Raw genomic sequence first — 24699 nt, 5'->3', positions numbered from 1 at the left:
TTCCTATTAACCAAGACTTGATAGAAATAGATTTTTACTAGCGATAGGGAATATGAAACCGAAAAGAGTCTAAGATAAATTCCAGTGTAATATATATACTTCTGAAAGTGTAACACGTAATCGCAATGGTGCAAATAGATAAACGGAGCCATGATAAAAAAGAATTGGAATTAAAAAAAACTATAACTACCTAAGTGGCCCTAGAACTTTTTAATTGCGAAAACTTGGAGATATTCCTTACGAAATTAAAGACATAATTTCAGAAGAGCTATGATATAGAAGACATAATTATTTTAAAATAATATATGTAAACTATAACTTAGCCAAAGAAATGTGTATTTAACTAAATGAGAGGCTCACAAATAAACAGGGATATCGAGGATGATTTGACCGTTGACAGCGGGACTCCCGGTTTAGCAGAGGAAATTCAGTATGAGAGTAACTTTCACCTTTAACAGGGATATTTTTGGCTGGCACATGGAGCCCATTTAAGCTTGTGTCTATGAGGATCTATAAGAAGATATTTGATAATCAATATTGTTAATAGGCTCGTCGTTATCAGAAGACTAGGTAGGTAGCCCTTTTGTTTACAAGTTGTTTTTTGGTATATTATTATATTCGCGAAAAAATTTTATTCACGACAGGTGGTCAGATAATCATCAAAATTATCACTTAGTATATTATATTTTCAATTTCAATGCACTAGAAAGTGACAGCATATGGAATGATGAATGGAGCGCAAATTTAAATACCATCAAATATTGTCATTCCCGTCTCGGATCTCGTTGGAGGCAGTTGACGAGAGCTGCTCCCGTGCTTCAATACTCTGCTTATTGTGAGGAGCATAACAAGAAAAGTATCATTTGTCATGTCACAATCTAGGGGTCCTAGATGACGCCAAAGGTAAGTAACCCAGTCCACGGTAGCTGATTGTTTAATGAGCAGTGATATAGAATCCTTTGTAGTTTGATAGGCTTAGCTAATTGGCTACTAGAGGTATCTGCAAGTTGGCTACAACTCGAAGTGTGAAGAAAAGCTATATGACTTCACTGAGGTTCTTCAGCTGCAGGTTAATTATTTTTTAGCATTCCAGTCCTAGATTTAGCAGCTTTACCTAGTATACCTAACAAGGCTAGGCTTAGTCTAATCTTGTGCATGAAGGGTCATTGAGTAGCCTTAGTCATCATCAACAGCTAACGTAAATAATGATAATGAATCTTATCCCGTTGGGCAATGGTCATTTGGGGTACCCGTGAAACTGAAGACTAACCTAGTACCTTAGTACTAGCTACGTGCCTGGTTCCCACCAGACGGCACTTAGAATATTACTATTTACCATCTGTTATATAGCTAGTCTAGGTAATAGGCTAGGTAGCTATGCTTTTTTTTTGTTTAGGAATTTTTTGGAGATTGCTAGGCAACAGCTCAGCACGGACTACTACTACCTATAGCCTAATTAGCCTAGTACCTCAGAAATTGATTTCTCCTACCTAGTATATAGGGTAAAAAACCGCATGGTACAGGGGTGAACCATGTACGATCAATGTGTACAACCCCAAGAAAAGTACGTTATAACGCGTCCTGACATCGGAGATGGGCATCAGACGCGACTTCTTGTTGGTGAGAAACTCAGCTAAAGACCTCTACTCCGGTGTCAGGACGCGTTATAATGTACGTTTCTTGGGGTTGTACACATTGATCGTACATGGTCCACCATGTACCATGCGGTTTTTTACCCTATTACTAGGTACTTATAGGTAGTGTTGCTGATGATGGATTTGGTTTTATTTATTGTTGGTCATTCGGGAAAGTGGGGGGCATTTTGTGTGGATGAAATTGTCGGGAGGACCGGACGGTATTTTTACAGAAGTAGTCTGCACGGACTGCAAGGAATGTAACCGTGGATACGACATCCACTAGGGATTGGGGGCCGTCCAATGTATTTCGCCGTGTTTAGTACTGGCCCCTGGGGGTTAATTACAGTCGTCCAAATAAATATTACTTAAAATTCTTGTTCAGTAGGTAAAACTGCATAGAAAAACCGCAACTGCCATAGTCTAGCCCGCCGCGGATAAGTACCCTAGATCTACCAACCGGACTGCCATGTTATTGCTATGGAATGGTTCTGCCCATGCTTAAGTCATTAGGGAGCCATATGTTCAGGAACAGATTGGCCAAGGAAACCTATTACCTATAAAAGGAACTGGGTATTTCTATATAAGCATTCCGCATCGTTTGTCCCCGCGAATTCGAAAGCCACCAGGAATTGGGGTGTCAAATGTATTTTGCCGTGTTTAGTACGAACCCCTGGGGGTTAATTACAGTCGTCCAAATAAATATTACTTAAAATTTTTTGTTCAGGAGGTAAAACTGCATAGAAAAACTGCAACTGCCATAGTCTAGGCCGCGGCGGAATAGTAATGTAGATCTACCAGGAACTGTAATAACCTAACGTACCCTAACCTAACCTAGCTTAGCAGGCCGTGTTACTTAGCCAAGGGCAGACCCCCTGGTGAAGGAAACTTAACTTTTTACCAAAACTTCCCCTATAGACACTGCACATGCAAAATAGCATCCCAGGATTGCCAACATGCAACTTTTAAGATCTTTATGATCAGCGACCAACGTACTATAAGAAAAATCAATGTCCAAATACCCGATGCAGAGCTCTTGCTTAGCTGTACCATTTTTTTATGTTTTTATTTTTACTGTTCTTTGTTTGCATTTCTACACTCATCCCCAAGGAGCTGGTACTAAACATGGGGCCTATTTTGCACATACATAAACTACTAGTAGGCTAGTTACCAAACTAGAGGGGTGTGGTGGTAGTCTTCAATTTAACCCATCCTGTGGGTTGTTTATCTGAACAGCATTGTTGAGGCAGTTGATACAAGGCCTAGCCTAGTTTAGTCTGACAACTGTAGAAAATTGTCAGTAACAAAGAAAAAAAGAAATAAGAGAGTGCTGCCAGATCATGAGAATGCACACTGGTGTTTGCAAACAACAGGCTAGGAATTGCTGATGTAAGGCCTATTAGAGGAATAGTTTTACTTGTTTCATCCCCCTTTGACATATCCACAATTGGTTTGTTTTATTTTACCCCACTTGTAATTAACACCTTAATTTTCTTCATTACATACATCAAATCTGTTTGCTTGTTTGATGTAGTAGTTTTATATGGTGTCTAATCCTACTTTTTATCCCCTGTTGATTACTGTCACAGTTTTATAGTTCATTCCCAAACACTGTTTGGTAATCTTGTTTTTAAAAGAACAATACCAGTGGTCCATTCAGTATGTGTTCTAGTATATGAGATGATGGTTGTAGTTGCCAGAATTTCAAAACTTATATAGCATTTCAGATTTCATAGTTTTGTTCCGACCACGGCATACAAACCTTCGGTCCTTTTACAATAGGAAGGTACTAGCGGCAGCTGGATAGGTCGTAAGCTTTCGAACAAGGGGTTCGGTAGTTAACTGCTTGTCCGACAGGCGCGCGCGCGCGACTGGGAGGTAAACAAATCACTTTTTTGCTTTCGGCCTGCTGGCGTGTGGACGTGTATCATCGCTCTCTGCTTCATCGTCGTTTGCTTTCGCATGATTTGTGTTTTTTCTTTTTCGATGTATCTAGTGAAACTGAATTGTAAGTACAATCATTTCATTGATTTCAATTGTGAATTAAAGGATCTTGCTGCACAACGCTCTCCGATTACCCGAGTGCCGGGACTGAAGGGCGTAATTGCGGGAATTCATTTTCCCAGAATGATCCTCGTATTGTGTATGCTCGGTGCCGAGGGCGGGAGCGAGCGCTCGCTCCGAGCGTAATTGGGTTGGAAATGTGTAGATGAAAACATCGTAGTAAGTACTCTTTTCATTTATATTTTTTTGACCTGTGTGCCCGTTGCCGAAACGAATACTATCGGCACGGAAACTTATTCAGTATGAAAGTGGAATCGCAAGTACAGTATTCTTTTTTCATTTTCATAGATTATTTTTTTTTTGTAGCAATACTCATTTTGGATCAGTTCCGAGCTTGCTGCCCGGAGATTGATCCTTCCTTCCCCCTTTTTATTTTGAATGAAGTGAAATCGCAAGTACAGTTCTTTTTCATTTTCATTTTTTTATTGAGATTGCATTGTTGACTGGGATCAATGTTCCGCTATTCACGGGAATTGATCCTTCCCTTTTGATTGTATGAAGTGAAATCGCAAGCGCAGTAGTCTTTTCATTTTCATATATCTGTTGATTGCATCAATTCGTTATGGATCAAGGTTTCCAGAAACCTTGATTCATAAAGGTAAGGAATGAAACCTTTCACCCTTGCGCTCGGTACCGAGGGCGCAAATGCGCTCGATCCGAGCCCTTTTTTCATTGTGAAGTGAATCGTTTTGCAAGATGCATTTTCATTTTGTTCCTTATTATTGATTGCATCAATATTATTTGGTTCAAGTTCCGCTCAGTCAGGGAATTGATCCTTATGCCTTGTATTCGTGCCGATGGCACGATTGCTAGGGCTCTTATTTTGTTGTTGGGTACATGGGTACTGTGCGGGGGAGGGAACGAGAACCCCCGCTCAGTTTCCCACGATGACTCTTCCCCTTGGGGGGGGGGGAGTTTATTATCGGCGTTCTTCTCCTCGCCCGATCCGTCGAGCGCGGGGGAGTGCGCGGTCGGTTCCCGATGTACAATTGTATTAGGGGTCTTCCACTCGTTCGGGAGGGATCAAACCCCCCAGCACGAGGGGATTTCCCCTCCATTAATCGCTACTACTTTTATTTCCCCAGGTGATACTGCCACGAGGGTGGACCTTGGTGAGGTATGGGCGTCCTTTCAATTGCAGAGCGTGCTGGTGTCCAGGGGCGGCGGTTCTTGTCTGGGCCTACTGCGGTCACCCATGGAGTGGTGGACCACGCAAACCAGGTGGACGACGTCCCTCCTCACCTGGTGTTACTCGCCTCACGTGGTAACAGTCTTGCCTACAGCCGCTGTAGAAAGTGCCGTCACCGTACTAGAGGGGGGCGTCCGCCGACCGCTCGTGGTTGCCCGCTGCAGCGACCACACTTCCGCTGCCCTAGAACTCGCCCCTGGACCTGCCCGCCGGTAACAGGATGTTGCATGGCTGCTGCTCCACTTCCTGTGTTTCCGGTGCTGCCTGCCGTACCTGCCGATTCTGGGCTGACTGTCCATGCAGTTGCTGCGCTGGCTGTCCCTGCCGTTGCTGCGCTGGCTGTTCCTGCCGTTGCTGCGCTGGCTGTTCCTGCCGTTGCTGCGCTGGCTGTTCCTGCCGTTGCTGCGCTGGCGGTCCCTGCCGTTGCTGCGCTGGCTGTTCCTGCCGTTGCTGCGCTGGCGGTCCCTACCGAGGATGTGCTGGCCGTGCCTGCTGTTCCTGAGACGCCCATACCTGCTGATGTCGTCCTGTTCGTGGTGGTACTACCCCGAGACTGTGGTCTGTCTGTACAGGTGCGTCCGGCCCTGTGGCTTCGGCTACAGCATTCCCCGGCTCCGCCCTGGATAGCAGATCTTACGTCTGTCCTGAGGAAGCTGACGAAGAAGAGGAGGAAGGTGTCGTGGTCGTCGTCTTCATCTTCTTCATGGTCGTCAGCCGCCGCCTCTTCCCCTTCGACTTCTAAGGCTTTACAGCCGAGGAAGAAGAAGGTTGCCTCCTCCCTCCTAAGAAGCTTCCTCGGGAGCTTCTCGGGACCCGTCTCACCTCGGTGGGACGGGAGGGTTTCTTCCGCTGGTCCTCCTGCTCCCTTCGGGAGCGGCCCGTCCTTCTTCCGCAAGGAAGAAGACTACGGGGACCAGAGGGGTACCGGCTAACACCGGTACTTCCTCGCCTGGTGTCAGTGGTTCTGCCACTGCATCAGGGTCCGTCTCGGCCTCTCGCTCGCGGGAGGTACCGAGTGTACGGTCGCCTAACAGCGACCGTGCAGCCAGGAACCAGACCTCTGAGTCCGCTCAGCGTCAGGTTCACGGCACGGGGCGGAAGACTGGTGACAGCCGCTCAGGCGACTCTCACCAGACCATGCTCTCACTCGTCGCGGGGGGGGGTGAACACTGGCTACCCGGGGTTGGGACGTGACGGTCCACGACCGACCACAGGTGGGCTGAGGGCTAAGGTAAGGGAGGTCCTCCCGTTCGCCGGTGCCAGCCACGGCTGGAACCAGCGACGTGACGTGCCGTGAGGACAAGCACCGGTCTCACTGCGACAGTGGAGCCTGCAGGTCGCCTGACCGTCGCTCTCACAGAGAGCGATCGGGTACGGCAACCAGCACCAGCTCTTCTGACACTCGAGATCGGGGCCGCTGTGCTCAGTCCAGCCGTTCTCCACAGCGAGACGTTCGACCAGCCTGCAGCTCGATCGTCACCGCGGGTTGTTTTGAACGACGGCCTGCAGCCCTCCAAGCCTGCTGGTTCTGCCAGCGAGCGAAGAGGGAGCGTCAGGTCTGCTTCTACCATACCTTCAACCTCCTCGGGTTACACGGGAGGAAGCGAGTTATGGAGGAGTGATCGTGAAGGGTGCGCCCATCATGATCCCACCACGACGCCCTACGTGCCAGGCACGGTTCTTGAACCGGCCAGGACGTATGCGCAAGTGGATGGGGAAGACCGAGAGGGCTGTCGCTGTTCCCCCTTCTTAGGAGGAAGGTTCTCGGAATATGCTCTTGTTCGAAGGGCTTAACGGTCCCACTCTGCAAGATGACGTGACTTCCGAGACCCAGAGGAACTTTGCCGAGGTTACGGCGCTGATTCGTCAGCACAATGACCTCGGGGAAGGATCGCCGCTCCCCACCAGCAGAGCCCACGTCTCGGCTCGAGTCGTTTTGGGGCCCGAGAGGGAACCCAAATCGACGGTGGGGCGGCCGCGATCGGAGCTTGCCGACTGTGTTGAGCCAGGTAGTCTCTCGTTCTCCGGACAAGGAAGGCTCCCTCGGTTCTGGACGGTCCGAACAAGCTCCTTTCGCCTCCTCTACTGCGACAGAGGCGTTTCTACGTGTCTTCGGACATCGTAGTTATATATCCCTTCGGTCCTCCTGAGGTTTCGACCTCGACGAGGACTGGAATGAGTAGGAGCGGTATCGGCTCTCTCCTGTCAGGTCTCGATCAGCCCCAACCGGACGACGTTCACAGTGGAAGGACGGCATTCCCCCTCACCTGCTGCCGGAAGAGGGGGGGTGCCTGGCCAGCCATGGGGACCCGGTCCATCAGCAGGCGTACGCTCCAGGGGCATCGAAGGACGTAGCATTGAGACAGGAGATCAAGACCATGCTGAGCAAGAGAACTGTAGAAATCGGTACGGATCAACCACCGGGCTTTACAGCCGACTCTTCCTGGTGGAAAAGTCTACGACAGGCTGGCTCCCCAGTGATAGATCTCTCTCCCCCGAACCGGTTGGTTCGCCAGACCCGGTTCACGATGGAGACGGCACGCTCAGTGCTCGACTCTATCAGGGAGAACGATTTCATGCTTTCAGTGGACTTGAAGGATGCGTATCTACAAATACCCATTCATCAGTCCCTTCGGAAAGTACCTCCGCTTCATCCTCGACGGGAGGCGGTGTACCAGCTCAGGCCACGTTGCTTCGGTCTCTCAACCGCCCCACAGGTGTTCACGCAAGTGTTCACTCTGGTGTCTGCTTGGGGCCATTCGCACGGGATATGTCTGATGGGGATATCTCGACGATTGGTTAGTCCTGGGTCGAGCTACCGCTCGCAGTTGCTACAGGACAGGGATCGACTGCTCGAGTTCTGTCGCGATCTGGGGATCGTTCTGAACTTCGAAAAGTCCGATCTCGAGCACAAGCAGAGGATGAAGTACCTGGGTATGCTGATCGACACGGTAGCAGATTCAGGAAGGCGGCCAACCAGTTCCTGTCTCGGCAGGAACAGGTAGCTCAGCAATGGCAAGTCGTGATCGGGACACCTGTCGTCACTTCGGGAAAGCCAGTCCCTAACGGGCGTCTTCACCTGCGGTCTCTTCAGGGAGACCAAAGGAGAGTTGGTCACAGGCGACGGATCCCCCAAGCCTCCCTTGGTCACTGACACAGGAGGTGAGGCAGGACCTAGCCAGGACTGGACCTGGACAGGAAACCCCTCAAGAGGAGTGCCTCCGCGCACTCTCCCCCCGGACATGCAGCTGCTCTCAGACGCATCGACCGAGGGATGGGACGCACACCTGGAAGAGTTGCGGACTTCAGGAGTGTGGTACGAGAACGACAAGCACCTTCACATCAATGACTGGAACTAAAGGCAGCGTTCCCTTGCTCTCCAAGAGTTCCAGGACCGCTTGATGAGACACTCAGTGGTGTTGATGTACGACAACACCACGGTGGTGGCTTACGTCAACAAACAGGGGGGTCCTAGTGTCTCTCCCGTTGTATCAGTTGACTCGGCAGGTGCACGAGTGGGCCGAGGCACACTCAATAGAGCTGTCGGCACGCTACATTCCAGGGAAGGAATGTAGTAGCAGACACGCTCAGCCGTCGGGATCAGGTGATAAGGACCGACGGTCGTCTCTACACCAGGACGTGGCGGAAACAAGGCTCTTCGACCTGTGGGGGCACCAGTCGAGGATCTGTCCGCCATCCGGCACAACAGGAAGCTCCAGGTGTTCTTCTCGGCCGTGCCGATCCATGGGCAGCTGCAGAGGACGCTCTTCAACACCCGTGGGACAACCTCTTCGCCTATGCCTTTCCCCCGTTCAGCCTGATTCGCAAGGTGATCAGTCGAGCACTGGTCATCCCGAATCTCAGGATGATCCTGATGGCTTCCAAATGGCCACAAGCCATTTGGTATCCGGACCTGCTGGCTCTTCTCGTAAGAGAACCGAGAGAGATTCCCCATTGGCAACCTTCTCGCCCAGCCACACGTACGAGAGGTACCACCGAGCAGTCCAGTCTCTACGTCTTCACGGCTGGCTGTTATCCACCTTCTCTTGCGAACGAGAAGCTTTTTTTCGTTTGCGCAACAACAGAGATGGCTGGAAGCGTCCGTCAGTCCTCTGCAGCTGTGTACCAGGGGAAGTCGGCCGTCTTCGGTGGTTGGTGTCGTAGACGGGGCCCATCTCCTCTCAGAGCCAATCTTCAGCAGGTAGCGGATTTCCTCGTTTTTCTTCGCCGAGGAAGCTCCTCTAAGTTCCCACAGTCAAAGGATACAGAGCCGCCTTGTCGCTCCTCCTGAAACTGACGGGATTGGACATCTCGAACTCGTTCGAGATCTCCTTGCTTAGTAGCAGCTTCCAAAGGTCTTGCCAAACCAGGGAACTCGAATGAACCTCGTCTTGCTGGACCTGGCATCGGCGAAGAGAGTACGGGAACGTCATGCAGATAATGATGTGGATGAGATGCTGCTTTGTCCTGGGAGGACGCTACGGCGCTATCTGAAGAGAACTCGACACCTCGGGCCTGAGTGTCGACGCCTCTTCGTTAGCAACGGGTCAACAAGAAAGAAGTATCAAGAACACTCTTTCGTCCTGGCTGCGTGAGGTCTTCATGGAGGGCGTATAGGCTGATGGTAGTGACGACATCCGTACGTCCCGTCCGAGAACTCACGAAGTTAGAAGTATTGGCCCCTCAAAGTTTTGCGGCGTTTCGTAAGAACTTCTCCGTGGCGCAGTATGGAAGGCAGTGGTCTGGTACAACCAGACCACCGGCAACTTCCTTATACCTATTGGATATTGCCCATAGGTCCTTGGATCGGTTTCCTTAGGACCCGTGGTGGCTGCTCAACACGTCGTCTAGCGAACCCAGACCCTAGCAGGCTGAACAGCATCGAGTCCTGGTGTGACTGTATGAATAGATAGTGATGAGGAAGTGACTGCTTCTCTTTCTATCTTTTCTTCCTCTCTACCTGTGGGTAGAGGGTATACGGTCATCACCCTGCTGGATAAGGACGAGATGCCGGTGAGCTATACGACAGAGCCCCATCCTATCCCTTGCACGAGGGATGGGAGCAGAATATCCACCACTTCCTTCTACAAGGGGGGGAAGTGGATGCCTACAAGAGTCAAAACCTTGACTTTAACTTTGCTCCTGTACAGGAACAAGTTCTTACATTGCTGGTACGAAGAGATGCGCATGCCCCTCTCTTAGTACTCGGTCCAGAGGTCTGACCATTGATCCTGCGTGCACACCCCGATCAATCGGACAGAGGCTTGGATCCCTCCCTCGCTCTTACGACAAGGAGGCTTCCAGTTGGGTGAAAAAAACCAGTCTGTTCACAAAGACTCAGATTCCACCCACCAAGAAGTGAGTCTTCCTATTGTAAAAGGACCGAAGGTTTGTATGCCGTGTCGGAACAAATGACAATTTGTCCAAAATTGCATTTTTCCTAACTATACAAACCTGAGGTCCTTTACACATAGCCCCACCTCATGCCACCCCTCACTCTGCAGTTTTTGCTTGGGCCAAAACCAAAAGCAAAAGTGATTTGTTTACCTCCCAGTCGCGCGCAAAGCGCGGCCTGTCGGACATGCAGTTAAACTACCGAACCCCTTTTCCGTTCGAAAAGCTTACGACCTATCCAGCTGCCGCTAGTACCTTCCTATTGTAAAAGGACCTCAGGTTTGTATAGTTAGGAAAAATGCAATTTTGGACAAATTGTCATTTTGCAGATTTACAAGAAGTGCAGTATACAATAGGTAGTTAAGTTTTCTTTTTCATTATGAAATATTGTCATGTAAGGAAGATGTTTTTATGAAAGAAATATTGTTTTTTATGATACTGGATAAAATGCGTTTTAATATTTTCTTTTCCAGAAAGAAACTTCAAGAATGATGAGGTTATCGCAACTTAGTATGTATGTGACCGTGTACTTATGTCTTTGTCTAATTGTTAATGTAGCTTTAGTGGTTTTCTTCATGACGGAACATAAACAAAGGAAGAATCAACCACAAGCTGCTCTAGCTTCACCAGGAGTTTCATCTTCACAAATCACTGAAGGTTGGTAGCATTTATTAATACATAGCAGGTGCATAGGTAGATTGATTTAAAGGAACTTATAAATTACTTATGTCCCTACTCATATTTTTACATCCTTATTTTACATAACCCATTGTTTAATGGTGCAGCAACAAGTAAGCATTCAGAATATTATGTAATTGCTGAATGGGTGTAGTACTACCATGTTGGCTATGCACTCAAGTTGTGGAAGCTACCTACATTGGGAGGAACCCCCTACCTCACTCGCTCTTATATAATCCATTGCTTCTAGAGAAATACAAAACATTGTCTTACAAATATTCTTTTGGCCAGTAGATTACATCGTTATAAATTATAAATATTCTTGTATTGGGAATAAACCTCCTTTATTCCAGTGAAATGAAGAGTTTCATCTTTTACATTGGGGTATCTTTGGCACAAGGTGGTTTGGTCAAAACTTACTGTTGTACACTCCCTTTTCATCAGCTGCTATCGTGTCAACAATTCTCTACCATACTCTGTGATCATGGTCTTGACTGGTTTTGAAGCTTAAAAGTTTACCAAATTGTTTTCTTTCTGTGTTCTTAGAGGCATTTTTGGATGTATGCTCTTAACATGTCTGTTCTTAGTGAGTACGAGGAAGCAAAAGTTTAGTAGAACGTTGGGCTTTTTATAAATGTGTATGTATATAGCTGCTTCATGTCCCCCTTGAACCATGGCCCTTATGTTGTCTTTTTTTTCTTTGCTGGGGTCAGAAGTACACTGGGACTTTCTCTGCCATTGGCATGGGTTTACCTCTAAGGAGAAAAGGCCCAAAAAACTATCAGTATCATCATTGGGGAAACACCTCTGCTTTTAATGACAAAATACCACCTGTGAGGAAGACTTTGTCTTTTGATCCTGAGTTTCTTCATCTCTCCTTGCTGCCCAGTCCGGTTGAATCTTGTTGAGTATATGTAGTAGGTATCCACTGATCAGTTTTTGGTTGATGGTGGATCAGGTGCTCTGCTAATGATTGCCCTCCATGCACCATGCACTCATTGAAACCATTGTCTCTGCCCCCACAATACCAGATCAAGGTACAAGGGTCCTATTGAAGTCCTAACAGTTGTTGAAGTCTCTCTGGCCAACTCTAAGGTCAATCAGAAGCCTTTTTTGGCTGCTATCTTGTATTCTTGGTTTCAGCCAGTGCTTCTTTTGCTGCTGCCACTGGTGACCCCTCTTTAACTATGGACCTGTCTATTGCTCAACTCATAGACAGTACCATGAGAACTTTCCATGCTCTAGTGGACCTGGATGCAGGTCATGGTAGGGGTAGGGCCTCAAAACTCAAGGTTGGCTTTTCTGTATTCTCCCTCTTCAACCTCCGTTTTTATTGTAGTGTCTTACCGAACAATTATACAGCCGTGATTTCCACGAGCGGCAGGATACTAAATTCAAATTTAGCGCGTAGGCGTCGCCAACACTGGTGGTGATGACGTCATCTCCCTCCACTCGCGGGAGAACCAGGTACAACTGCCCAGGTGAATTCAATTCTTTTCCTGCCGGCGTCCGGTGAACATCGGTGGTCGGTGCGGTTGGATGACTTTGCTTCGCTTTTTTCTTGTGGATTTGATCTTCGGAATTGGTGAAGTACTCTTTTTTGGCGTTGTTGTTATTTTGCTTTTTATTTAGGCGTTGCCATGTCGGATTCTAGTCCGTCGGGAGTTAGGTTTTGCATCTCAGGATGTAAAACTAGATTATCCAAGTTAGAGTATGATTCTCACACTAAATGTGTTAAGTGTAGGGGACAGGTTTGTTCAGCAGATCGAACATGTAACGAGTGTAGTGATTGGACTGATTCTTAATGGAAGTTTTTTAGTTCATACTCGGAGAAATTAGCTAAAGACAGAATTAGAAAAGCAGCGCTTAGGGAAAGTAGACTTAGCTCTGCTTCGTCTTGCGATGCATCTGTTCCTTCTGTTTCTCCTCAAATTGTTATGTCTCCTTTAACTACACCTCCTATTCCTCCTACTAATCCCACTTCTCTGGCTTCCCGTGTAGTTTCTTCCGACACCATTGCCAGTCTGGAATCGAGGTTAGATCAGAAATTTTGGTACTAGCGAATACGGTTTTGCAACTTGGTAATTCAGTTAAGACGTTTTTGGAGAAAGCGGCTTCAGGTAAGAGTGTAGTTGAGGGTGCGTCTGTCTGTCCTGACACGTCTCCTAGACAAAGGTCACTGTCCAGCTCCCCCGCACCGGGGAGAAGACATACCGAAGTCCAAGGGAGTCGATCGGGATTTGCCCACAGACAGCGCCCTCTCTTGTTGAGTCTGTTGCGCGCCTCAACAGGGCTCGGTTAAGCGTTGGAAAGGTGTTCGGTCAGACGCCTTTCGAATGATTCAAGCGATTCGTCTCTGGTCGCGCGGCGCTCTTGGCGAGATTCGACCCGTTTCGCGTCCCCTTAAAGAGGCGTTCAGGCGCTGATTCTTCGCCTCCTCCAGTCAAGCGATATAAGGAGCCTGAGAGTAGGGTTGCGCCTTGGCCGTTAGCGGCTCGTTCGTCGCCTCAATCTGTGCCTTTTTCGGCTCCATCTACTAGTAGAGATTGTGGTTTTAGCGCTGTAGCTAGCAGTTCGGGTAAAGGGTGTTTCTTTAGGCGCTTTCTCGTCTGTTACACCTGATGCGCCTTTTGTTTCGCTCGAATTTCGGCGGCTCCGAGCGAGGCGCAAGTAGTTTTTTCCGCCTCCTGCTGAACATGTAGGCTCTTCCAAGCCTACGTTAACTGTTTTTGATTCGTTCTCTGGCGCCTTTGCGCAAGCAGTTTAGAGATGTTAACCAACTGGATGAATGAGTCCAAGGGTGGTTCGAAACCTTCAGATCCGGTTTGTAGTCCCGTTCTACCTCTTCGGCGGTATCGGAGAATGAAGAAGAAGTAGAGGAGGAGGATTCACATCACCTCTCGTGTTATTCACTCTCCTTTTAGATTTCTTCTGGTATCTTATCCAGATTATTTTGAGAAAGCGGCTCCGCGCTCCCCAACTTCGACTTTTTTTGATGAGGAGGAAAACTTCAGACCCTCTCCTCCCAAAACTTGTTCTATCTAAAGCGGTTAGACATTCGTTGAAAGAGACGCAGAAATGGATGTCTATGAAAAGAGACTTAGGGAAGGCTCTTTTTTGCTTACCCTCCCTCTAAGTTGCTTCGTAAGAGGTATAGGTTTTATGTAACTGGGGAAGCTCCTTCTCTGGAGTTTCTACCTCCTCCCAGGGAGACTTCTCCAGTTTAATCGACTCCTCTAGAAAGATCTGCTTTCGCCGCAGCGAAAGTTTTCTTTACAGCGCCGAGTTGGACCACGTTGTAAAGAATCAATTTAAACTTTTGGAAGTCTTTAGCTTCCTTGATTGGACTATTGGCGCTTTAGCGGCCAAGATCGAAGACTGTCCTTCTCTTTCTCAGGAGTTAGCGGAGGATTGGATTGGTGTTCTGTCCTGTGCGGACAAATCCATTAGGGATGGATGTGATGAGTTAGCTTCGCTCATCGCCGTTGGTACCCTTAAGAAAAGGCAACTTTGGTGCTCCTTTGCTTCTAAAGGGTTACTTCCCAACAGAAGTCTTCTCTCTTGTTTTGCTCCTTTTGTGAAAGATAACCTCTTTCCAGACGATGTAGTGTTGTCAATTTCGTCTGCGCTAGATAAGAAATCTACTTCGGATTTACTGGCACAGTCTACTAAGAGACCTAAAGCTCCTTTGGAGACCTGTTGCCCTTCGGTTTCTCCTCTGGCCCAAGCGCCTTTTCGAGGGAGAAAACCCAAGCGCTCTCTTTCGGCCGAAGTCGAATTTGCGACCTCAGTCTAAGGCCTCGGCCAAGGTTAACAAACCTTCCAAATGAAAGCTCGGTTCTTCATGCACCAGTGGGAGCCAGGCTGGCTCTGTTTTGGGAGGAATGGGAAAACAGAGGAGCAGAAGCCTGGGTAGTGCAAGTACTGAAGTTCGGCTATCGTATTCCTCTCGTTTCACCTCCCTCGCTCTCACCTGTGCCAATTCCATTCCAGGCATACTCTCCAGGCTCAGACAAAATTTCTGGCGCTAGCCGCAGAAGTGGAAGCGCTTGTTCTCAAAGAAGCGATAGAACAGATAGAAGGGGATTTTCCTCCAGGCTTTTACAATCGCATTTTTGTAGTTCCCAAGTCATCAGGGGCTGGAGGCCGGTTTTGGATGTGAGCGCCCTGAACTTGCATGTCCAGAAAACAAAATTTCATATGGAGACCACTCGGTCGGTTCTGGAGTCCATCAGACAGGGGGATTGGATGGTCTCTCTGGACATGCAAGACGCTTATTTTCACATTCCGATACATCACGAATCTCGGAAGTACCTGAGGTTCATGTTCGAAGGCAAAGGTGTTTCAGTTTCGGGCGCTTTGCTTCGGACTAGCGACCGCTCCTCAGTTTTTCACCAGGGTTCTATCCCCGATAGGAAGCTGGCTGCACATATTAGGAGTAAGAATCTCCCTCATCTGGACGATTGGCTTCTCCGGTCGGAATCAGAGAGTCGGTGCATGAAGGACCTTGGAACAACTCTGGATCTTGCCAGAAAGTTAGGAATTCTGGTCAACAAACAGAAGTCCCAGTTGGTTCCATCTCAGAGCATCCTTTATTTGGGGATGACTCTGAATACTCAAGTTTTTCGGGCTTTTCTTTCCCCGAAGAGGGTTCAAGGCTGTCTGGAAACAGTTCAGGAGTTCTTGGACAAAAAGGTAAGTTCTGCAATCAGTGGATGAGGCTCCTGGGCAAATTGACGTCAGTGGAGAAATTTGTGACGTTGGGAAGACTGCACATGAGACCTCTGCAGTTTTTCCTGAGAGCCTCTTGGTGCAGGAAGACACAACCAGACTCGATTACCTTTCCTGTCATAGATCAAATAAAAGAGGACCTAAGGTGGTGGCTCTCTCGAGCAAGGTTGGAAGAAGGGTTAGATTTACGACCCATCCTCCCGAACCTACAGTTCTTTTCCGACGCATCGGACACAGGTTGGGGAGCCCTGCTGGGAAATCAACGGACTTCAGGAGCTTGGTCGGAGAAGGAGAAAGTAGTTCCACATAAAATGTAAAGGAACTTTTAGCAATTTCCTGGGGCTCAGACAGTTTCGGAGCTTAGTAGAAGGTCAGGTAGTGGCAGTGCATTCCGACAACTCCACGGCTCTCTCGTACATGCGGAAACAGGGGGGGACTCAGTCTTTCTCTCTATACGAAGTAGCCAAGGATCTCCTCTTGTGGTCAAACGAAGCGAAGGTTCAGCTAGTCCCGAGATTTGTTCCGGAAAGATGAACGTCTGGCGGACGAGTTAAGTCGTCAACAGCAAGTGTTTACCTCTGGAGTGGACTTTGGACAACAAGATTTTGTCAGAAACTTTGGCGCCTTTGGGGACGACCGTCCATAGACCTGTTCGCGACATCAAGGAACAACCGTCTTCCTCTCTTTTGTTCTCCAGTTCCAGATCCTCTAGCTTGGTCGGTGACGCAATGCTGTTGGATTGGTCGGGTCTGGAAGCTTATGCATTCCCTCCGTTCGGTCTAATAAGAGAGGTGCTGAACAAGTTCATGTCGCACAGCAATGTAACACTAACGTTAATCGCTCCCTTTTGGCCCAGGAAAGAGTGGTTCCCGGACCTTCTCCAGTTGTTAGATACTTCCCTCCCCAGACTTCTTCCTCCAGAGAAGTGGCTTCTCAAACAACCTCACTTCAAGAGGTGGTTCCACCAAAACTTGTCCGCTCTAGCTCTGACAGGGTTCAGACTGTCCGGAATCTTGTCAGAGCGAAAGGGTTTTCAAGAAGAGCTACAGAAGCTATCGCTCGTTGTAGGAGAGTCTTCTAACAAACTCTATCAAGGGAAGTGGAGAATCTTCAGAGAGTGGTGTAGAAGTGCTAAAGTCTCTACTTCTGCGACCTCTTTAACAGAAATAGCAGATTTTCTTATTTTCTTCTATTTTCTTAGGAACTCTAAGAAACTGGCTCCTTCGACGATCAGAGGATATAGAGCCACGCTCTCTTCGGTTTTCGACATCGAGGTTTGGATATTTCCTCCAATTCAGATCTGTCGGACCTCATTAGGTCTTTCGAAACCACTAAGCGCCGCAGGATACAGTGGCTTGGAACTTAGATGTGGTGCTTAAGTTCCTCATGGGGCCACCGTTTGAGCCTTTGAAGTCGGCTTCACTCAGGAACTTGACCAAGAAAGGCACTTTTTCTTATTGCACTAGCTTCTGCTAAGCGTGTCAGCGAATTGCAGGCTATAGACAAAAGAGTCGGTTTCTCTCAAGGCAATGCTGTATTTTCGGTATCTTTGACCTTTCTAGCCAAAAATGAGAATCCTTCTAATCCTTGGCCGCGGAGTTTTGTGGTCAGGAACTTATCTCATTTGGTTGGCACTGAGGAGGAAGAAAGGCTCTTATGTCCAGTCAGGGCTATTAAGCAGTATCTGTTTGCCACTAAGGGTATTAGAGGACATCAAGCTCTGGACCTCGGTTCAAAATCCCTCTCGCCTCTTTCTAAGAATGCTATATCGTTCTTTATTGAGAGCTTATCAGGGGAAGCTCACTCGCAGTCCGAGAACCGACAATCTTTCCGTTCTGAGAGTTAAAGCTTAACGAGGTTAGAGCAGTGGCAACTTCTTTAGCATTAGAAAGAATTTTACTTTAGCTTCGATTCTTCAGAGCACGTTCTGGAGATCGAATTCGGTTTTTTGCGATCCCATTACTCTCAAACAGATAGGTACGGTTTTCGAGCATTGTAAAACGTTAGGTCCGGTGGCGTTTCTGGCATGGTGTTGGGAGAAACGGCACAGGGGTCATCACCTCTATGCTAACTTTTCACCTTGAATAGGTTGTTGAGTTCAAGGGAAGCTGGGGGTACTGAGTACCTGGGATACTCACCAGTCTGTTAGGTCAGATTTTACAATGGTTGGGTATATATGTTTTTAAATCTGGTGTTGGTGACAAATGTTTTGTATGATTGAATTTCTGGTCTTAGCCCAGGGCAAGGGCAATCTTTGTTGTTACTATCCTCCGTCAGTCAGCCTTGACTCGCTTGAACTACGGAAGGATTCCACTCCTGTAGAGGCTAACTTTGGTCAAATTCCAATTCCTCTACAATAGTAAGAAGAGCACCGACCAGAGGCAGTAACAGTCTGCTGTAGCTCTCTTACAAGGTAAGGTACAACAGACACCTTGAGTGTTTACTGGTATTGTAATAAATGTAACCATTTAGAAATACTAGTGGTCCACTGAATCCCACCTTCCCATAAATGTGTAATCAGCTGTATAATTGTTCGGTAAGACACTACAATAAAAATGAAATTTTCATTATTAAAATGAAGTTTTATTGTATACTTACCGAACAATTATGATTATACCCACCCTCCTCCCCTTAGGTGGACGGACGGGCAGAAAGAATTGGATTCACCTGGGCAGTTTTACCTGGTTCTCCCGCGAGTGGAGGGAGATGACGTCATCACCACCAGTGTTGGCGACGCCTACGCGCTAAATTTGAATTTAGTATCCTGCCGCTCGTGGAAATCACGGCTGTATAATTGTTCGGTAAGTATACAATAAAACTTCATTTTAATAATGAAAATTTCATTTCTACCTTGACCACTTCCCCCTCTTTCCAGTCTCTTGACTGAGGAGAGGTTGGAAGAACTTTCAGAATTCTTTTCTCCCTTAAGAAGTTCCACTGAACTTCACTTGGGTGCCACACTTCATTGAAGAGGCCAACAGGTGTTGCTCCCTTTTGTGAGACCTACATTTTGGGAGATATGACAACTTGTTCTACAAACCACCTCATGATTTTGTTATGTGCTTTCCTCTGTGATCTTGAGCTATCCTGGCTCCTTGGAGTAGGATAAAGATGATCACTGTTGTTGTTGGCACTATCTGTCTGTGCAGGGTACTAGTATTGGATTGTCAAGGCTATCCACTGATTGGATACACTGGGTAGAGAACAAAATTTAATCAGATACCAAAAACAAAACTATACATAAAGAGTGTGGTAATACTTAATTAAAGCAATGAGATACATACTAGAAAAGGATGCATTTAAGTACACCGGTCAATGTTTACAAGCCTGAGGAAGTGGGCACTTCTTTTTATTGACTTTTCAAAACTGGTACAAAGATATAATATATATCATAGAACACAATAAATGGTAATATTGTAAGATCCTCTGTGTTTTTAAATGAAAAAATTTAGCGTATATATTAGCATGCATACAAGTTTAAGTTAAAAAAAGAACCTACGTATTTGTATGCATATAACAACAGGTAAATCATCAAGAGCAAATTGAAGCTTTTTTGAAAAATCTCACTATACTTACTGCAAGACCAAATGGTAACTGTAGCCAACGAAATCTCCCAAAAGGTGTTTGAAATGTTGTCGTCATGGTGAATTCATGATCTAATGTACAATGCCAATATGTACATGTTTATTACGCAAGTCAAAGCATGAAAATACTTTGGAGTTACTCAGTTCAGGCAGAATATCATTCATGATAGGAAGAGGGTACAATTCTCTTGCAAGAGCTTTATTCAATTGTTGAGGGTAAATACATAGCCTAATATCCCCTGTTTTCTTTGATGCAACCACCATCCTGCTTACCTTGGTGTGGGCTCCTCTACTCTTTGGATGACCTTTCTAAGTTTAACAAATTTTGTTTGACTTTCATTTTCAAGCTGATAGGTACAAGACAACTGGAAATTATTACTGGTTTGACATTGCCTGGTAATTAACCGAGACCATCAGGAAAAACATCAGCACAATTAGAAAATACAACTGTAATAGAACAAATGTTCTCATAATTAACAGAAATCAGCCCTATGTGTTCTGAACCATATCTGCCTAACAAAGGCATAAGATCTTGCTCTACAACTGCAAATTCAATCAAGTATTTGTATCTATTTTTGCTGTGTGTCTTCAATACAGCCTAACACCAACTGGCCTCATAGGGCATCATCTCTTTCACTACAGTAATTGCACTTCTTTACCAATGTTTTTAGCCTAGTCTATGTGTCTGTAATACTTAAAGCAATGAACCAAACAAAAACTTCTTTCAGTTGTCTTCTGAAGATTGAAAAAGAAACCCACAAATTCACTTTGTAACTTGTTTACTTTTAAGTATTTACATTTAGTTTTACTCCACACTCGAGTACTTTCAGGCCCTTCTGTGGCCCATTCTCAAGAGATGTTTGGGTTGGGATGTTAGCCTGGGTCAAGGACCCCAGCATAGAGACTGCTGGGCCTTGAACCCAGGCTAAAACATCCAAACATCTCTTGAGAATGGGCCACAGAAGGGCCTGAAAGTACTCGAGTGTGGAGTACAAACTAAATGTAAATACTTCAAAAGTAAACAAGTTACAAAGTGAATTTGTGGGTTTCTTTTTCAAACTTAAAGCAATGTCATGAGATACAAGAAAAGGATTTTAAGTGAGATGCCAGTCCATGTTTACAAGCCTGAAGAAGCAGGTGCTTCTTATATTGAATATTCAAAACAGATACAAAGATATATGATATATAACATAGAACACAATAAATGTTAGTATTATAACATAGATACACAAGGTCATATTCTTATGAAAACTGATAAAAGTAAATTAACTATGACCTAAGACTCTAATTTACCTTTATACCTTCCTAAGACTCTAATTTACCTTTATACCTTTCAATAAAATGCTCTAAATTTAAATTGAATATAAGTGAGACATATTTCACCATTTGTTCATGAAACTTACCTGGCAGATATATATATAGCTGTATTTTCTGAAGTCCGACAGAATTTCAAAAACTTCCGGCACACGCAGTGGTCAGCCAGGTGGTTAGTACCCATTCCCGCTGCTGGGAGGCGGGTATCAGGAACCATTCCCATTTTCTATTCATAATTTTTCTGTCACCGGTGCTGGAAACACGTGTTTTCAGTACCTCCGTCTTAGGATTTTGGAAACTTCATTACCGCTAAGTATCCTAATTGTCTTTTGATTTATTTACTTGGGTTTGTGGCTATGCATACGCTATCTTAAATTGATTTGATTTTGATTCATTTTTGCATAAGATATCTGAATCTAGTTAGGCTAGTTTCAGAGGGTGTTGTCTGCAAAGAGAGGGTTTGGCTACCGAAAGCTTCGGTAGATCCACTCTTGGTATGCACGAGGGGTATGGGTCTTGCTTCTTTGTTGAGATTTGTCATGTAAGGAGTGTGAGACTTTGTCTAATTCCGTAAGGAAGACGTATGATTCGTATGTACGCAATTAATCAGTAAACAAAAGTCAGGGTAGTGAACCTGCTAACCTTCCTGTAGACTTTATTTTGCCTAACCCTGTAGTATGGCCTATGGGCTATGAATATGTCTGCGAGAGGTGCTCGCTCTCTTTCAATGTTGTGAAGAGTGCTATTTCTGTAATTGTTACTCCTAACCCTATAGTGTTGCCTTCGGGCCCTAAAACAGTGTCTGTAGAGGGTATTGCCCTTTCTCTGATACTCTATCGATTCGTAACTTAGAATCGAAAGTGCTTGCTTTAGAGAGCAAAAGTGAAGTGGCTAAGTGCAGTGACAGTGCCCCTTGTGTAGTGGAGGGTGCGTCAGATCGGCCTTATTTCGCCTCCTCAGGCCGGGACCTCTGCTTGACTCCCAGGACCCGAGAGAGCATGTCGAAAGCCGAAGGAGGGTTACGAGGAACCCCCACCGATCTGGCGTGCCTTCGGCAGTATCTGATGAAACTCCCCAGACTACCAAAGTGCATGCACGTGCACGAATCCTGAAGGATTGCTTCTCGTCCTCTGAAGCATCCTCCCCGCGCAGGGGTTGGAGCTTTTGGAAGGACTCGCGCCCTCTAAATAGAAGCTTTATAGAAGAGGACGCTTCACGTCCTCTCTCTCTCTCGTTATGCGTTTCAGTGAGAAGTAAGGAGGCGAACGTCGCCTGAACACGTGTACGACTTTCCACCGAGAAATACGAAAAAGAAGTCATAGTAGCAGGACGCTTTTGAGAGCGGACGTCGCCGGGAGCTTTGTTACTGTGATTTTTTTTTTAAGGTTTCAAGAAGGGGGCGTTCCATGCCCCTCGTATTCTCACACGATCAACCCTTCTCCTGAGACTGCTTGGTGCAGTGGGATTTCTCTCCGATATTTATCTCGCTCTTCCCTGAAGGCAGTTTCTCTTGCTTGTTTTGACGCCTGTCAGGAGCGTGACGCTTTTCTGCACACTTCTTTTGACGCTCGGCTTGGATGGGACGCTCGGATGGATGCCAAGCGCGCACCAGTGGACGCTGAGCGCGCACGCCAGCGCACGCCAGGTGTGTCGCCTGGCTGAACGTTTCTGTTGAACTCTTCAAGCTCTTGTTTACAATTTAGGCTTAAAGAATTTTTACCTCTACCTTCGGTGATACCTTCTACCTCACTTGCAAAGAATGTGAAGTAAGCAGTGCTTTGGAGGAAGCTTAAAGTGAACAGACAACTTCGTCTTCGAAACCCAGCAAGACCTAGGGTTTCGTGAATTCAAGAGGTCTCTGTCAATTAATATTGCTTTACGCAAAGGTGGATGGAGTTAAGGAAAGCTCAAGGGAAGATCTCGTTTGCTCTACCGCAGTCAAGACTTTGCGATAAGGCAGTTACGGGTTATGTAAAAGCTCGACGTCCCTGCACGTCATGACGCTCGACGACGTTCGGTAGGATTCTTGCAAAGGCACACATCAAGAGGACGCTCTTCAGGAAAGCGCAAGACAGGACTTCCTTTGCCATACTGCCAATAAATTTAGGTTGCAAGCTTTTTAGTCCATCTGAAGGGCTTTTCAGATGATAGATTTTGTTAGTTCCTAGTTCTGGACTACGCTGCCGAAGTTGAACATCGGTGTCCTACCTGCCGTAAGCCCAGTCTCTTAACAGGATTCTTGCCCCTTCCTTGATTGATACGGGAATCGGAAAAATAATATGCTCGACTTCCTTACGTTTTGTCAATTCAGTGACTTTCCCCCATTGACAGTATACTATCGTTTTGTCAAGTAAGTGGGTATCCCCTCATTGACAATATATCTCTTTGTCCCGTAAATGGGTTAGTTCACATTGACAAACATCTCAATAACTTCATATTACGTTAGCGGATAAGCTCTTTTTGACAAGATTCGGAAGAGCTCTCATTCATCAATTGCAGACTCGTACAAGTAATAGACTTGTAGACTACGTCAATGAACGCTTATGTCCAATAACATAAGAAGCTTGAGCGGTCCGCTTCGATTCTCTAAGATTTGTTCATGAAACTTGCCTGTCAGATATATATGTAGCTGTATTTCCGAATTCAGCTATAGATATGTCTGCAGGTAGGTATGAACGAACTTTATTGTATTATAACAATATCATATTTTGCCTTGCGTTATTTTACTACTGGTTGGTTCAAGTCATATACGCTTGCTGTAGTTACCTCTTCGGATGGCAACCGAGAGGTCTATTGTCTATTATTTTAAGGGCATTTAATCGTTACTCCCTGCAGCCTTCCAGGAGTTTCCGATTTATCTTTTACCGTTGTATGGTAGTGTTATGACGACACAAAAGCATCTCTGTATTTAGCGTTTTCTGTTTCGCTTAAATATACCAGCTTGAGAGTCTCTTTCTGCTCAAAAAAAAAAAAAAAAAAAAAATAACGGACCTATTTTTTTTTTTCTTCGTAGAATAGAGTAGCTGGCAACCCAGGCATAACGGTAAGAGACGATGATCGTAAGCTGCTGTCACTGTCCTCCAGTCCACTGTCCAACCGAGCCAGTACCAGCTCGTTCGCTGTCATGCGCGGTAGGTTACGTCTCTCTCCTCCTGCGGGATTGACTGACTAACCGTATCTCTGTGCTGGTGGTTACGTCTCTCTCTCCTGCGGGATTGACTGACTAACTGTGTCTCTACCCTACAATCACGGACATTAGCCTAAGATTGAGGGGATTTCTTACATGAATGAATAAACATTGCATTCGTTTTGCCTTACTATGTTCAACAGAGATATCTCTTCCTTCTTCGGTGCTCGTTGTTGCCCGCACGTATAGGACTACGAGTCTACCGCAACATTGTACTATTATATGCTCTCCTGCTTAGGCAAAGCGCAGCCTTATTACGGAAGTAAGCATGCTCGGTGAGGGAATGGATGAGCCTGCTGGGGACCATTTCCTTCCTGAAGAAGTTTGTTTCCCTGAATAGACTGAATTCAGACCTCTACAGTTTTTTCCTACCGGGAAACTGAAATTTTATCCAAGATCTAGGAATGATTCTGAACATCTCTCAGTGCGTCAAGTATCACCTGAGGTGATAGAGAGGTGCCGGAAATCTGGAGAGGGTTTCAGATGTCCTGGAACATAATCTGAAAGAAGTGGAAGCTATTCGGTCGTCCCTCCAGTCCTCGAAACGAGTTTTGGAACCAGTGGTCCAGATCAACTCGGATATTCCACAGCTCTCTCATATTTTAAGAAGTATCTTCTCTCAGTCCCTTTTCGAGTTTACGAGAAAGAGCCTATTATGAAAACAGGCATAGAACGTAACAATCCTCTAGAGGTTCATTACAGGATTGCAAAAGTCCGTACGAATCTTCTCGATCGACGGCAGCAAGTACTGACTTCCGAGTGGAATCTTTGTTTAGAAGTATGTTGAGAGTTGTGGAGACTTTAGGGACGTCCTTTCATTCATCTCTTCGCTATGTTGAGGACTAAGAGGCTTCTTCTTCTCTGCTCCTCCCTTATTCTCGATCCGGGAGCGGTAGCATTACACGCCATCCTATGGTATTGAAC

The 24699-nt window shown here is 46.3% G+C and overlaps 1 protein-coding gene across 2 annotated transcripts in view; it reads left to right on the top strand.

The window, feature by feature from the left end:
* Positions 1–404: 404 nt before the first annotated feature.
* Positions 405–24699, top strand: part of LOC135198952 (extracellular tyrosine-protein kinase PKDCC-like) — a 158352-nt gene continuing 134057 nt past the window's right edge. Inside the window, exons 1-3 of one of the 2 annotated variants that reach the window (XM_064226873.1) lie at positions 406–570; positions 707–903; positions 10755–10938. In XM_064226873.1, coding sequence (XP_064082943.1) covers positions 892–903; positions 10755–10938 — 196 coding nt within the window. In that variant the 5' untranslated portion in view covers positions 406–570; positions 707–891. Of the gene's footprint in view, positions 571–706; positions 904–10754; positions 10939–24699 lie in introns of both variants that reach the window. The other variant, XM_064226879.1, reaches the window with a different exon arrangement.

Source organism: Macrobrachium nipponense, chromosome 23 (assembly GCF_015104395.2).
Source record: "Macrobrachium nipponense isolate FS-2020 chromosome 23, ASM1510439v2, whole genome shotgun sequence".
Classification (NCBI taxonomy): domain Eukaryota; kingdom Metazoa; phylum Arthropoda; class Malacostraca; order Decapoda; family Palaemonidae; genus Macrobrachium; species Macrobrachium nipponense.
This window is presented reverse-complemented; position numbering and strand designations above follow the sequence as displayed.